This window comes from Polistes dominula, unplaced genomic scaffold (assembly GCF_049000335.1).
Source record: "Polistes dominula isolate Pdom_NZ unplaced genomic scaffold, Pdom_raw_medaka contig_33, whole genome shotgun sequence".
NCBI lineage: Eukaryota > Metazoa > Arthropoda > Insecta > Hymenoptera > Vespidae > Polistes > Polistes dominula.
The window spans coordinates 1294766-1309990 of record NW_028300998.1 but is presented as its reverse complement, the minus strand read 5'-3'; the positions used below and the strand labels follow the sequence as shown (position 1 = coordinate 1309990).

Below are 15225 nucleotides of genomic sequence, written 5' to 3'. Positions count from 1 at the left end.
TGTACACTTTGTGTGTATAACTATTATTTTGTTATGAATAAATAGAGCAATTTTTAATTCATTATTTTTCATTTTCGATGATGAAGAATTTCAAATGATTAATATTAACCCGAGGTCACATGAAAAGAGTTACGTAACTACATTTAATGTTTCAACAGTATGAAACCTTGATCCAATTTTGGTTATAGTTCTCACAGCATTACGTTTAACACAGATACCTACATACATTTAAATAATTACAAGTTAATTACACAAACATTCTCATTAGTATCGATATAGTAGACAAAGACTAAGACAAGAAGAATGAACGTTACATCGATAATCATCAGATTATCGGTTGACAGTATCGTCAATCGATCGTACATATGCGGTTAGCCTCAATGCTGTTATAGTATGTGTGTGTGTGTGTAATAATACAACAATATAAATGGCACAACGTATCAAGACGATCGACGTAATTACGGTATTGTGAAAATCATGACTAACATAAGTTGAAAGAGAATTCGAATATCGTTTAGTATTTCATTTGAAAAGAAAATAACAAGAAATGTAAGGAATCTGAATCTGTTTACTTATATCCACATATTGGAATAAATCCTGAGATATGAAACTAAGACATGAAAATACCTTGGTTGTAACATGAAAAAGATTTACCGTAACGTAAGCAGTTGGGTAATCATAAAACTGTAATCAAAATTATTCGTAAAAACCTGTTCTAACGAAGAAACTTTTCTTCAATATTTTTATCTTTAAAGGACATCGAGAGTTTACTTCTAAGTAGAAGGGATGAAGATCCTTTACAGATAAAGAAAGAAAAAAACACAAGAAATTTATAATAAATATAATAATAATAATAATAATTAGATAAACGTAAGTAAATATGAACGTGAATAAAAAATAAAACCTTGATTATGTTGTAGACAAAAGTTATTTTACGTATAAATAGGATGTGAGAGGAACCCCGCACTTTTCTCAAGGTTAAGGTACCTCGGGGTAGGAGAATATGTATATGTATATGTATATATATATACTTGTATTACAGTAACGAATGTGTTGGCATAGAATAACACAAGTTGATAAAATCCTAGAGAACGATAAATAAGTCCTCGGTAAATTGAAAGGGAACACTAGTGTTCGATTGGTCAACAGTAATACAACGCAGTCTATATAATTCGATCCTTGCCTTTGTACCCTAGTTTGGTCTGTTAGTTAGTTGAACAGTATCATTTAAAACGACGACATGATTGCTACTAAGGTATTTTTTTAAGTGACTTTTATAATATGTTATTACCGAATTTTTTTTTTTTTTTTGGTTGTTCCCAGTAATCCTATTATCAAATAATTTTAAGAAATTAGTGGATTTTCTTTTTAAATTAAATAATAATGATAGAGTTGTTATTTTGAATTAACTGATTGATTAATAATTGTTCTTCTCTCATATTGTTTTTAATATTACGAAGTTCAAGTTTGATTCGTGTTTTCGGTGGTGTGTTGATTTCTTATAAAAAAAAAAAATCTTATTATATTTAATTAAACTGTTGTAACAGTGGTGATATCAATGATTGGGTGGACAAGCTCGAAAAAAAGCGTAAGAATTCTAATCGAACGTTATAGAAACCTCTTTCATGGTAAATTAACTTTTATTACCATGATCTGTTTGTCGCGATGCAATTCGATCTGGGGCGTTTTCTTACTACTTTAATCTGAATAATCATGATCACAGTTCAATATTACGTTCACTTAAGACAAAAGAAAGGGACCATGTTAGATTATGTATATATATATATACTTTATATAATAATTGATTTCGTCGATTTATAAGGAAAATATCAAAAAAAGTAAATTCGTTGTTCAACTATCGAAATATTCATGCCTGTTACGAAATATTATATAATTTGTTCGATATTTTACAAGATAGTTTTACATGTTTTGTATGTCATATGCTTTCTAAAAGATATAGCAATATATTAACTTAATCAAGCGTAGCGAGAAAACATTTACATTTTTTAACGAATATAAATTTTATTATCGACATATTTTACGTTTAATTTTTTCATTAATTCATTAATTTTTCAAAATTTATTCTAAATATAAAATATACAATAATAAATAAGAAATATTGTTCTTTCATATATGTAGATCCTCTTTTTATTTGGATCAATGCAGTTGATTCATCTATCAACAGCAGCGCCATTACCGGATAGCGCAGGAATCGTTGAGATGGTAAACGGATTAGCATATGGTAAGTTAGTCCAAATAATCGGTACTACAGATTTCTACTATAACGATATCTTTTGATAATCTATTCATTATATCAGAAGGTTTTGTCAAAGAATATGGAATATTCTTTGGTTTCATACTAAATCTTCTAGATTACAGCACTCGAGATAGTTTTATGATAATTATATCTATTTAAACAATTTAAATTACTTTAATTAAAACTATTTGTTTCTTTTTATTGTAGATATTATATATTATATTTATATCTTTTTAGAATATACGCAAAATGTATTTAAATCACGTGAAATAAAAGCAAATGTCATTAAAATAAGTTGAGTAGTTTCGAAATTATTAGTGGACAAACATATTGTGACAATGAATTTTAATATATAGAATTTAATTAATTAATTAATTAATTATTTGTGTTTCATCGATTTCACGTTCTACCGTTTCACGATTTTCAAATCACCCTGATTCTAAAGAAGTTTTCACTTTAAAAATATTATTTATTAATTCCTAGGTGGTATTCCTTATGGGAGTGTATCAGGTATGCTAGCAAAATATCCAAGATATTCAAACCAACAAGAGTTCCAATCAAGAAAATTATCAAACATGAAAGCAATTCAACCTGTGATCGTGACACCCAATTTTAGAGCAACAAGATTGGCAGTATCACATGGAACGCGACCTGTTCAGATTTATAATCTTCCAGGTGTAATTGCACCTGGCGTCATCGGCACGATCAGTCAAATTGGATTTTGAAAGGTTCATCGTCATTATCTTCTTCTTGAGAATCATCGTGTTATATCTAATAGAAATATATTTTTTATTGAAGATTCGAGCTTCATCATCTGTTATCTACCATTTCGCAAGCATTCAATAACGAATAGAAATTAATGTTATATATATATATATATATATTTTTTTTTTTTTAAATGATTTCTCACATATTACATATTAACACAGCTTAACGAACGTTGATGCATTTTTATTGTAAATACAAATGTACGCCATATGTTTTGACTTACTAGAATGTAATATTAATTATAATAATATTAATATTAATAATAATAAAAAAGAATTGTAATAATTTATTTAGATATAATGTAGAAAATACGTAGTTACAATTATTATTCGTGCGTTAAGTAAGTTGCAAGCATCGAACGATTGAACCATGTAATTGCATCGAAATGCCGATTATACGTTCAAATCCATATATATATATATATAAATTGATACACTCGTATTATATTTTAAAAACAAAAGGGACACAGAATTGTTTAGAGAGAGGAAAGTATAAATGACATCGGAGTCGTTGCATATACCTTAGTCGTCATCAATCCCACGCACGATGCATTACGGTCTGCACGTGAGTATCTAATGTGCGTACTAACATTAATTACAATAAGTCATACTTTAATTACATGTTTTCATTAAAACAAAATCTTGCAATCGTCAAAGTGTAACTTCGGTGCTCGTTACAAAATCCCAGAATAATTGAATTATAATTAAAACAATGTAATTAAATATTTTAACATCATATTAATCAGAGTGTTTCATATAAGATAATAATACTCGATTATTATTTGATTTATGATAATTTCTAATCTATTTTTCTAAACGATACAATTTCGTATTCTTGATTTAGCCTTTTAACACGGATTTCCTAGAAAGATAGTTCCTGTTTTTAGTCCAATGCACATTAAAGACAGACGTGATTCTTAGAATGATTTAAAAATGAGTTGCAAACGCGAATATTATGCTAATCTTGCATCCTGTTACTGCGTTTCGTGATTTCTCCCGATCGATGAGCGTGTGCACCGAATATCTTTGATTATCCTTAAAACCAACGATCCTAAACAATTTGGAAAAAAAAAAAACAAATACTTTTACTCTTTCCGTGAAGACGCAATCGAGGATAGGCATATACGTAAGAAGGTTCCGCACGAAGGGACTCACTGACGATTTATCCCTCGTCCTTTTAATTTGACGTTTATGCTTCGTTGAATGGAACATTGATAATGTTTGTCATTTTATTCTCTATTCCTAATCTATTCATTAAAAAATATCCTAACCGTGAAAACTTCCTTGTGTTTAAATTAGGAACACCTTAAACTGTCTCATTTGATTAATCAATATATGTAAGAACAAATAATTATTCTTTTATAGATATTCCTATGTTACGTAACACTGTGGAATTTGTCGAATATTGGAAGTGCTGCCAAAAGCACGATCAGTAAGTAAATTATTTAGAATATTTTAATAATGACAAAAATCATGTGTAATTCAATTTGAAGAATAAAAAAAGAAAAATATTTCTCGTTCCGACGAATTTGCTTAGAAATTTTTCGAATTTTTCTATCTCTCCGTAATCCGATGATTTCATGGAATTTTAAATTATTTTTATCTTGTAATGATACCGGATCTTAATCCGAAGCGTGTTACCTTGACCAGACCGTAATAATTTACAAGTTATTTAAATTCCCAAATATCTTACTCTTTAAGTGTCTTCTAAAAATAGGTCCACCTTTATAAGAAAAAAAAACACACACACACAAAAAAAAGAATCTTGTCGATTAAAAAAAAACTATTGCTAACTAAATTTTATTATAGATTCCGACATATTGACGACCTTCGCTAAAAACGTCGCTTCAGTACTGACACCAACTCTATTCGGGGATTTTCCGACCAATCGAGCTAACAGATCATTTTTCGAACTATCATCGGTCACTAAGATCAATTCTGAAAGGATTCCAAGGTTATTACCAAGTAACAAAGACAAAACTGACCAAGCTACAACTACTGAAATTTATCAAGAAGAAATTAACGCTAATAAACATAAGCGTTTAATAAACGTCAGAAGACAGGCTGATGATTTTTACAATCCTTACGAGAGACCAAATTATCCTGACAATGCTGGTTATCGACAATCACAATTTTACGACCCTTACAACGGCCCAAATAATTATTTTCAACCAACCGATGGAGATGACAGGACCAACTTACGTGGAAATTTGAATCTAGGTCGTCCAGTAAATACTAGAAATTTAGCAAATGATGAAAATATCGAATCACCAGGTCGTTTCGATTCTATTTATCGAACTCACGAACAAATTTCTAACGATAGAAATTTTGGAAGACCGTATAATCGTTTGAACGAATTCAATGGCTATTCATCTTTCGAAGATCGACGATCGAGAGGTGATCTCAGATATCATCACAGTCCATTACCAATAGATGGACATTACTTTGGACCATTTGGATTTGGTCCACACTTTCCTTATCATCATCCCTTAGGTTACAAATATCCCTATGGTTATTATGGCAGACGACCAAATACAGAATCCAATAATTCTGGTGAGAATAACAATAGCAAGGAAGAAACTAAAGAAGAAAATGGATCGGATCGTCCAAAACCTGATAATCGTCGACCAATTTATGGTGGTTATAAACCTTTCTATGATTTTCCTCCACCTTACAAATTTGGTCCAGGATATTATCATCATGGAGATTACAATGAAAGTTCCGTAGATCATCGTCATTATCACGATCCTTATTATCACAAGTATTATGATTATCCATATTACGATGATTTTTATCCTGGACCGTTTCGTCCTTATAATTATGGTCCGAAATCGAAAAATGGTAATAAAAATGGTAATAATGATAATGGTGGAGGAAATTCTGAGACACAGGTGAACAAAGACGCGGAAACTATTTCGGCGAGTGAGAAAACGGAGAAAACGATAGATGCTTCCAATTTAGAATATAAAACTAAAATTCCAACGATTCCCTTTGAAGATGGTTCAGAAAATGAACGAATTGCCGATGATGAATTAGATCATATCGATCCTAATGCTTAATTTATAAAGAAGAATTTATGATCTTTCTCAAAATTTCCCGAAAATGTCTTCCTTTTATTTTTTTTTTTGATAAATTAAACAATATTGCATGCTTAATATTATTTTGCGTTATTTTACTAAATAATATCGATTCTACTCTATATTTTATCTTGTTCTATACGTTAAATTATTCAACCTAAAAAATATTGTGTCTGTAAAATTACTAAAAAAAAAAAAAAAAAATAGAAGAAACTTTTCAGACGACCTAATATATTTATATTCAATAAAATGATCTTTTTTTCTATCATTGATGTATATAACCAATTCGATAATTTGTATATAAATAGAAAGATTATCAAATAATTGAGTGTCATAATGATTATTCATTCTCTTTGATCCTATCTCACACTTATTCTATTTCTAGAGGTTTAATTATTCGTTAGCGTGTCTGTTAGATGACAAAAGGAAATAAGTAAGTATACTTGCTATTATCATAGAATGAGAAAAGTTCAACGATACTCGATACTCAATAAAGGAGCGTTCAAATCTTTAATCTCAGACTCAATGGTAACCGTTTCCCATGGTAATGATACCTGCTGACATGTTCCCACTATACATCGAGATAATCCCTATCCTGTGATTATACTTAACTCAACAATATAAAAACACGTTCATATAAAACATATACGATCTACTAATATTCTTCTTTCATGGGATTTAAGTTGCTCTCTTGAAGACTTACTATATCTATGTCGTCGATCACGACCGTATGCAACAAACGTTTATGCAACGAACTGTGCATGTGATTATATAGAATTATAATTCTCTTCGCATATTTCTTAAAATAGAAAACACAAAGACTTTTAAACAAAAATAACAAACAAATTAAAAGAAGAGAAGAAAACAAGTATTTGTCTCTTATCGAATTAAGTAATAAATAATGTGAATAATTAAATTGAAAATAATGATGGATTATTTAAAATGAAAATAAGTCATAGAGTAGGAAAGAAAGATAAGCAATAAAAATAGCTCGTAAAATTGCATTTGACATTTCGCTGTCAACTTGAACATTAATCGTTTGCGTCGACTTACATCATACTATGGTCTTTTTACGCGTCCCTGCACCATACGCAATAGATACTATTAAACTTGGCGTTATCATTGTAACTCACAGTATATTTCTACATTTTATAATTAAATGTTCCTTTTTACTTCTTCTTCTTCTTTCTCCCTTTCTCTCTCTCTCTCTCTCTTTCAATATTATTATATAAATTTTCAGTAGGGCAAACATTCGTCTTTCTTCTCTTATTTCTGTTTCGCTTACGATACTCGTGACAGGAAGGTTTCATTCTTAACTCTCTAACACATCGATATCACATATGGTTAGTACATATATCGTTGAATGATCGCTAATTATGATGCACTAAGCAACGGTTTCGCTTGACGTATTATTTCTCTCTCTCTCTCTTATTTGTATAATAAGCAGACAAGCTATTTACGGTTATTAATCAAGAATCGTCGACGACATAGTCGTTGGGAAGAAATTTGGATGTCAAGGCACTCTATGTATGTATATATATATATACATTATGTTTACTTCAGAATCAGCCACACATGTGCGACCACGCCATGCATTATTCTTTCATAACGTCGTCTTCTATTCGTATAATCTTCCATGACAATAGGTCTTTGCTATTAAGTCCGCCAGAACGGACCAATACCGTAGCCAGGGAAAAAAAAAATCTTATAAACAAAACTACTGCGGTTTTCTTATAAAAGAGCATTACCCGTGTCTAATCTCGACAGTTTTCTTTGAGAGAGTACTCGTCTTCTTCTTCTTCTTCTTCTTCTTCTTCTTTTTGTTAGATCGATCGATCAACGAAAAACGAACGAACGAACGAACGAACGAACGAACGAAAGATGGCCTACTCAAAACTCGTAAGACTAATTTTTCACTATGATTATATAAAAATTAATTATTACTTTTATATTAGGACTTTTAAAAAATATATATATATAAATATATATAAAATAAATAATGTTCTATATGGTAAGATTTATTTATACGTCACGATACGTGTTTTGTCGATAATATATTCACAATTTTTGAAATATCATTTTTTATTTCTTTCTTTTCTCTCTCTTATGAAAAACTTTCTCTGTTACGTGTCATCACGATAGTTCTTCTTCTTCTTCTTAATAATTTTGGTTGTTTTTTTTTTTTTTTTACTTCTTACTTAGTTAATAGTTTTGTTGTTGAGTCTCATCGTCGGCATAGCAGTTGCAAAACCAGGATATCTCGGCTATAGATTTGGTGGATTTGGATACCCATTTGGCGGCTATGGTTATGGCTACAGATATCCATTCTACGGATATGGTCATGGTTATGGATATTATGGTAGAATTTTTACATATTGATTAAACATTTTATATAATGACAAATCTATACGATTTCTATCGATTCTAATTTCTTCTTTTTTTTTTTTTCCTTTTTCTTAGGTTATCCATATTATGGCTTTGGTCACGGTTTTGGTCATTATGGGTATTATATATGATCATTGAACCAATGACAAATAATTTCTCTTAAGAATAATATCAATAAGAAAGTTAATCCTCATTTATCTCATATTTCAAGTTAAACGAAATATTAGTTGGTAATTTCGTAAAAATTTTTTGACAATTTATTTTTACGTGATAATATTGTAATTCACAAATTTATACTATGTTATATCAAATGATTTATTGCATTTATATATATATATACAATTATTTACAATATATTATGTATAAAATATAATATAATATTAAGTGAAATGAAATAAAGAAGATTTACTACGTTGATTCTATTATATAAATGATATTGCAATATTTTAGCGAAACTAACGATTTCAAAATCTTTTGAAAAAAAAAAAAAAAGGTGAAGAAGAAGAAGAAGAAGAAGTTACGTTGAATTAGAAAACTAATTTTAAGCCAGGTAAATTTCTAAAAAGGTGACAATAAATTATCACTACTTTACTACCCAAATATATTTCGTCAGCTAACATTTTTGGTAACTTGTAACAAACAGTGATATAATCTCAAAGACTTTTGTATCATTTATAATACACGTTGCTTAAAAGATCGATGAACTCAAAAAAAAAAAAAAAAAAAAAAAAGAAAAAAAAAGGTTTCTTCAATTCTTTTTTTTTACCACAATTGAATTTTTTACAACGAAATTTCGAGTCACATTTATTAATCGAAAACGTGTATGCATGGCTTGTTGCAATACGAGAAGACATTTTCGGGGTCTCGTGACCCAAATCCATGACCTTCTTTGACCAAATAAATGGTGAATCTTTGATCATGTTTTACAGTCGAGAATCGTTGTAATAATAAATGACAAAATAAAAAAAAAAATAAAATAAATAAATAAGAGAAGCATCTTTTAATGGAAAAGCAAGCAAGATCATTGAATATATAATGCATGCACATACTGATATGTGTTGCAGATATTTATATAGTATATAATAATCGTGTAATTTATCCCATTATAAATGTTATCGTACATTTTCACTTTCTAAAGATGACTCTTTACGAAAATTGCAGCATCGTTATTATGAGATGAAATATCAAGCGCATCATTGATCATGCAGGTTCGTGAAACTTCTTCAACGAATAGCACGAGAGAAAAAAAAAGATGACAAAAATGTTATCTTTAATTATATTTAATCATAGTACTATAATTGACACACTATCAGATATTATTCAAGTAATATATTAGTATTAATAGATGTCATTAATGTAAGGGTAATCATCTTATCTAATATAATTTATACATTATTCCTATAATAAAATAATTTTATTAGAAAATATTGGTCGGTATACCAAACGGGAAAAGACCACTAGGGGTAGACCGAGACATAGATGGGAGGATATTAGAAGATTAGAAGGGACCTGATAGAAATAGGATATGAAGACCACGAATGGAAGGATTGCGCTCAGGGAAGCATGGCTCAATGGCTCCAGGATTTAGTATTTGCGGCAATGAACTTTCGAGTTCCTAATGTCAGTTATTAATAATAATAATAATAATAATAAAATAATTTGTTTTCTATCGAAATAACATACATAATACCTAATTAATATTTGTCTTTGTTAATAAAAAGGTGAACAAATTATTGATAAATCGTGCTCTCCTTTTCGTATTTGTATTCAATGACGAAACAACACTTTCATTTTCTACGAATAACGCATCAATTATTATATTTGAATAATTTATTTCTAGTTTTATTTATCATTACTTTGTTCATACGTTTCCAAATTAATATTTGTCATTGTTAATAAAAAAAAGTGAACAAATTATTGATAAATCGTGCTCTCCTTTTCGTATTTGTATTCAATGACGAAACAACACTTTCATTTTCTACGAATAACGCATCAATTATTATATTTGCATAATTTATTTCTGGTTTAATTTATCACTACTTTGTTCATACGTTTCCATTATTTGAATGATAGCATAAAAGAATGTTATAATTACATCGGCAAGGAATAATTCGAGTCTAAGAAACAATAATGATATGACACGAATGAAGAAAATAGAGTGTTACTGGTATACGTTCATAGAATATTGATCATGTGTCTCATCTTCTTGAAGGATTTTCCTTTGTAAATATATATTTTTTTCTTCTCGCCCTTTCTCTTCTCTTAAAGAAAAAATAAAAAAAGAAAATAAAAGAAAAATCAAAAAATTAAAAAAAATATATATATATATATATACAAGAAGAAGAGAAATAACGATATAAAAATATTCGTGAAGTTTCGAAATCCACGCACGCTTGGGTAATAATTATGGAAAAGAGAGTTCCAATGAGAGTTCGTATCTTCGAAGAAGAGTCGTTGAGGTCGCTTATAACTTTTCAGGTCAACGAGCGTTACAGCATTTACCTTAAGATGATAGTATTACATATATATTTATATATATATATATTTATTTATATGCATAAGCGTATCATTTTATAGCTCGCATAACATGTAAAATAAAATTTTATTAATGCTACCAATCACCCTTGAAGTTTGAAGAAAAACTTCGTCGAAAGATTTGGTCGATATCTTAATCGATAGTCGATTACGTAATTCTTACGAGAAGAATCATCATCGTTAGAAACATCGTAACTTTATATTATTTCTCTCCCTCTCTTTCTCTTTCTCTTTCTCTTTCTCTGTTATATGTATATTATATTTCTTTTCTTTTTTTTTTTTTTTTCAATTTGTTAACCAATCATCCCAATTTGAGAACGGATTTTCTCAGCAGGTTTACCTTGAAAGTTTAAACACATTCCTTATTCTACATTGAATCGAATCTAATTCATTTTCAAGGCTTTCTTTCCTGAAACTATTTCCAAGGTCCTTTTTAACGACCCGTCGCTCCCATCGACAAATTCTTAACCAATCCATATCGACCTTCAATGATTATATTTTCATCTTAAACTTAGAAAGAATTTCATCAATAATTACGACAGATCGATGAGATGAGATGAGATGAGATGAGATGATACATTATTCATAGGTCATTGCCTTACCCGAGATCGAACATCTTCAATTTCTCTACTTGAAATGAATATTAAATAGAATTTTTCGTCTCTTAAACTTTCTACTTGTAACAGTTATTTATTCTTTTATAACCAAAAACCAACAAAACAAAACAAAACAAAAATAATATTTACACAAGACTTTTGCACGATTCGATGATGAATGAATCTTAATGATGATAGATCCTCGAGTGACTTTGTTGAAAAAGAACATAACAACGCGATTTCGAAAATCTTTCCGTTTAACGTAAATAATCTCTCCCACGTTATATGACACCTACTCCAATGTAGATCCGTGATAATTATCTTATAGTGAATTAAAGGTCTCTATCTTGAACGTAATGAAACATTGCTGGATAGAATCGCACTTTATTCAAGTACGTTTCGTGAAATGTAAGCAAAGGAAACATAAATAAGTCGTATCCTGATGAGAGAAAGGTACTACTACCATCACACAATATTTCCGTTACGTCCACGTATAGGTTCAGTAATCAATTTTCAAACTTCTCATTTTATTCTATACCTATCTTATATATTTGTACAGTATATTGTTGACACGAAACAAATTTCTTTCTTTTTTTTTTTTCCCCCATCTCATTCCCGACAATTCTTCTTATCATCCTTTAACAAACATCGTCTTTACAAAGATTTATATCAGAGTAAGAAAATATCGAAGGTCAAAGGAATCTCGATTACGACCTTTTAGATAATATATATATGCATATACATATATATTTACGTTTACACGTAAGAACGTATAAGTACATAGTATACATATGTATTAATACGATACCGTAAAGTTCCTTCATTCACGCTAAAACAAAATATACGAGAGAAAGTTGTGATCTATGAAAGAAGGATTTCATTCATGGATAATTGCCATTAAGAAACTGATACACCGAACGTTACCGTTGGCCTTGAGAATTTACCAATAAGATAATCAGTTTTAATCGAACTCCATGAGTCCGGTATTAGAAGGTTGTATACACCATGAAATCGACCTTTGTAAGCTACATGGCTAATCAGTGGGAAAGAAGTATCGAGTATGTTCGATGAGAGATTTTTCCTCTCGTCACGATCTGATCGATTTGTATCTATAGTAATAATCATCTTTCGATTGTATTCGTTCAGGAAAACGAATCTTTTGAATCTTTCTGTCTATGTTATTATTATATAGAATCTTTTACAACTTCTGTTTTCTAATATGCAATAAATGTAAATGTAAAATGCATTAATGTTCTTTAGATTATTCGTTACGTCGATATTACTTATATCGAGAAAGATCATCTACTAGTTTTATAAATATTAATTAAATTACATCATTTACTAATATATTCTTGTAATCGTTTCATTTAAGATGATTCAAATAACGAATTAACGATTAAGATGATATTATTTTGAATCCTTTGCAATTCAATTTTCAACCAATTCTCAATCCAATCTTCAATCAATTCCAATTTTCCAACGTTACTGACAAATATTACTCATTTTCAGTTATACTTAATGGATATTATTTAATGTATTACTTAAACAATATTTTGTAAATACATATTAATATTAATTGTAAGAAAACAATGAAAAAAGATAAAAGAAAAGAAGAATAATGAAAACACGTTTTTTACTTTCAATTAATCATTTTAATTGATTTTAGCACATATGTGATTTAAATAAGTTTAAAAAAAAATACAATTGGTTTTTCCTTATGGTGGGTGTTACACGTACATGAATGTAACAAATACATAAGAAAGACACGATTGATGAACTTGTACGCCGTTCAAACATCAAACATCGTTTTATTCTTGTTCGATACTACCCTTTATTTCTTGCAAACAGTTTTATGTAATACGTACTTGTACTACCTTCCTTTTAACAATACTTTCTAATCGATTAGTTTTGAAATTATTAGGTGTAATGACTAATTCGTTGCGTTGATATTAAATTTATTGCAACAAAATTGACATTTTATTGTCATCAAAGAATTCGACATTTGCATGAATGATGAATCAGAGTCATCGAAAATAATATACTATTTCAAAGAATAATAGATTTATAATAATAATAATAATAATAGTAATAATATATAATACTATAGTTTTGTAAAAAGATACTAAATGATACTGAATTCATTGCTATAGTTAATAATTAGAAAGAAATGTGAAGATCGATCATATTGAAAATAGAAAAGGGTTGTGTTATGTTTCTACCTTAATTGTTTAGAAAAAAATTGTTTGGAAAAAAAAAACCATAGGTGAAATGAAATCTTAAAAAAGATAATCGTCAATTGTACGATTGCATGAACAGTCAAGTACAGGGACTCTGACATAAAACGTTTCGTCAAATCATTCATTTTCTTTCTTCTTTTATTTAGCCTTCTTATTCGCACGAACAACAATAAGCAACCGTCGTTATACAGGTAGCATTTCCAGTCAAGATCCACATTATAATTACAATGCTGTAGTCGTGACAGGTATCATCGCATCTAAATAACTCGTAATACATTTAAGTAACTACTGAGTTTGTAATTAAGTATCTTTAGAATGGGTCTGTGTGCTAATCTGTATTATAATTAACGAGTTAACGTAAGGTCTGTAATAAGGTATTACGATATTAAATCAAAAAGCGTGTAATGTATATTATAATATATTGTTTTATATATTGAAGTGAAAACTTCTTTAGAATCAGGGGGTGATTTGAAAATCGTGAAACGAAAGTACGCGAAACCGATGAAACAAAAATAATTAATTAATTAATTAAATTCAATATATAATTTAATTCTATATATTTAATTCTATACTATTTAATTCTATATATTAATTAATATAATTAAATTCTATATATTAAAATTCAGTGTAACAATATGTTTGTCAACTAATAATTCCGAAACTATACTCAACTTATCTTAATGAAATTTGCTTTTATTTCACGTGATTTTTTCCAACTTACCACATAGCGCAATTTTTATCGCGATTCTTTCTTTATTTTGTATTATTTTTTATTACTAATTTCAAGATTTTTATTTAGAGTTAGGTTATCTAGGTTCTGTAAGGTTCTTTCAATAGATAGCTCTGTATTACAATTCAATTATTTTAAAGCTTGATTTTTTTTGAAGGTTTCACTTCTATCGTGTGCACACATCTGTTTTTTATACTATGTAAATAGTACGTATAATGAATTTTAATCTTATTTCCAAAATAAGATTTGATATGAGAAAAAGAAAGAAATAAAAAATAAAAAAAATAAAAAATCATTAATTGATATACCTAAACCTCAGCTCATATTTTTCTATTACCAAGAATGAATATATATTATATTATTATAAACATGAATGAGAATATATATCTATATATATCGCATATTCGAAATACTTTCAAATTCTACGAACGATCACGGACACTCGATGAAAATCATGTATATCCTTGAATCCTCCGAAACGGTGGATCGCAAGATTCCGTTGTGTCGGCGTACACAACTCGATGGACCTTTTGAAGATATAACTTGGTTGGCATCGTCCTTCTTTCCTTTTCTTCTACCGAAGCGAACTCTCACTTTCTCTCTTTCTGAATCCTTCTTCTTCTTCTTCTTCTTCTTTTTCA

General features: G+C 28.9%; 2 protein-coding genes across 2 annotated transcripts; both read left to right on the top strand.

Annotated features, from left to right (window-relative positions):
- Window positions 1-1141: 1141 nt before the first annotated feature.
- Window positions 1142-3017, top strand: LOC107064638 (uncharacterized). Its single transcript, XM_015317536.2, has 3 exons — window positions 1142-1255; window positions 2140-2242; window positions 2741-3017. Exons 1-3 carry the CDS (start codon window positions 1241-1243, stop codon window positions 2980-2982), a joined length of 360 nt encoding a protein of 119 aa, XP_015173022.1. The 5' UTR covers window positions 1142-1240; the 3' UTR covers window positions 2983-3017.
- A 554-nt stretch (window positions 3018-3571) lies between these two features.
- Window positions 3572-6232, top strand: LOC107064637 (uncharacterized). Its single transcript, XM_015317535.2, has 3 exons — window positions 3572-3589; window positions 4390-4456; window positions 4834-6232. Exons 1-3 carry the CDS (start codon window positions 3572-3574, stop codon window positions 6081-6083), a joined length of 1335 nt encoding a protein of 444 aa, XP_015173021.2. The 3' UTR covers window positions 6084-6232.
- Window positions 6233-15225: the final 8993 nt, after the last annotated feature.

Bases quoted from the DNA above. Each gene is read 5' to 3' on its own strand.
- LOC107064638 (XM_015317536.2), top strand. The intron at 2,243-2,740 runs GTAAGTTAGTCC...ATTAATTCCTAG, and splicing joins GGTAAACGGATTAGCATATG to GTGGTATTCCTTATGGGAGT.
- LOC107064637 (XM_015317535.2), top strand. The intron at 4,457-4,833 runs GTAAGTAAATTA...ATTTTATTATAG, and splicing joins TGCTGCCAAAAGCACGATCA to ATTCCGACATATTGACGACC.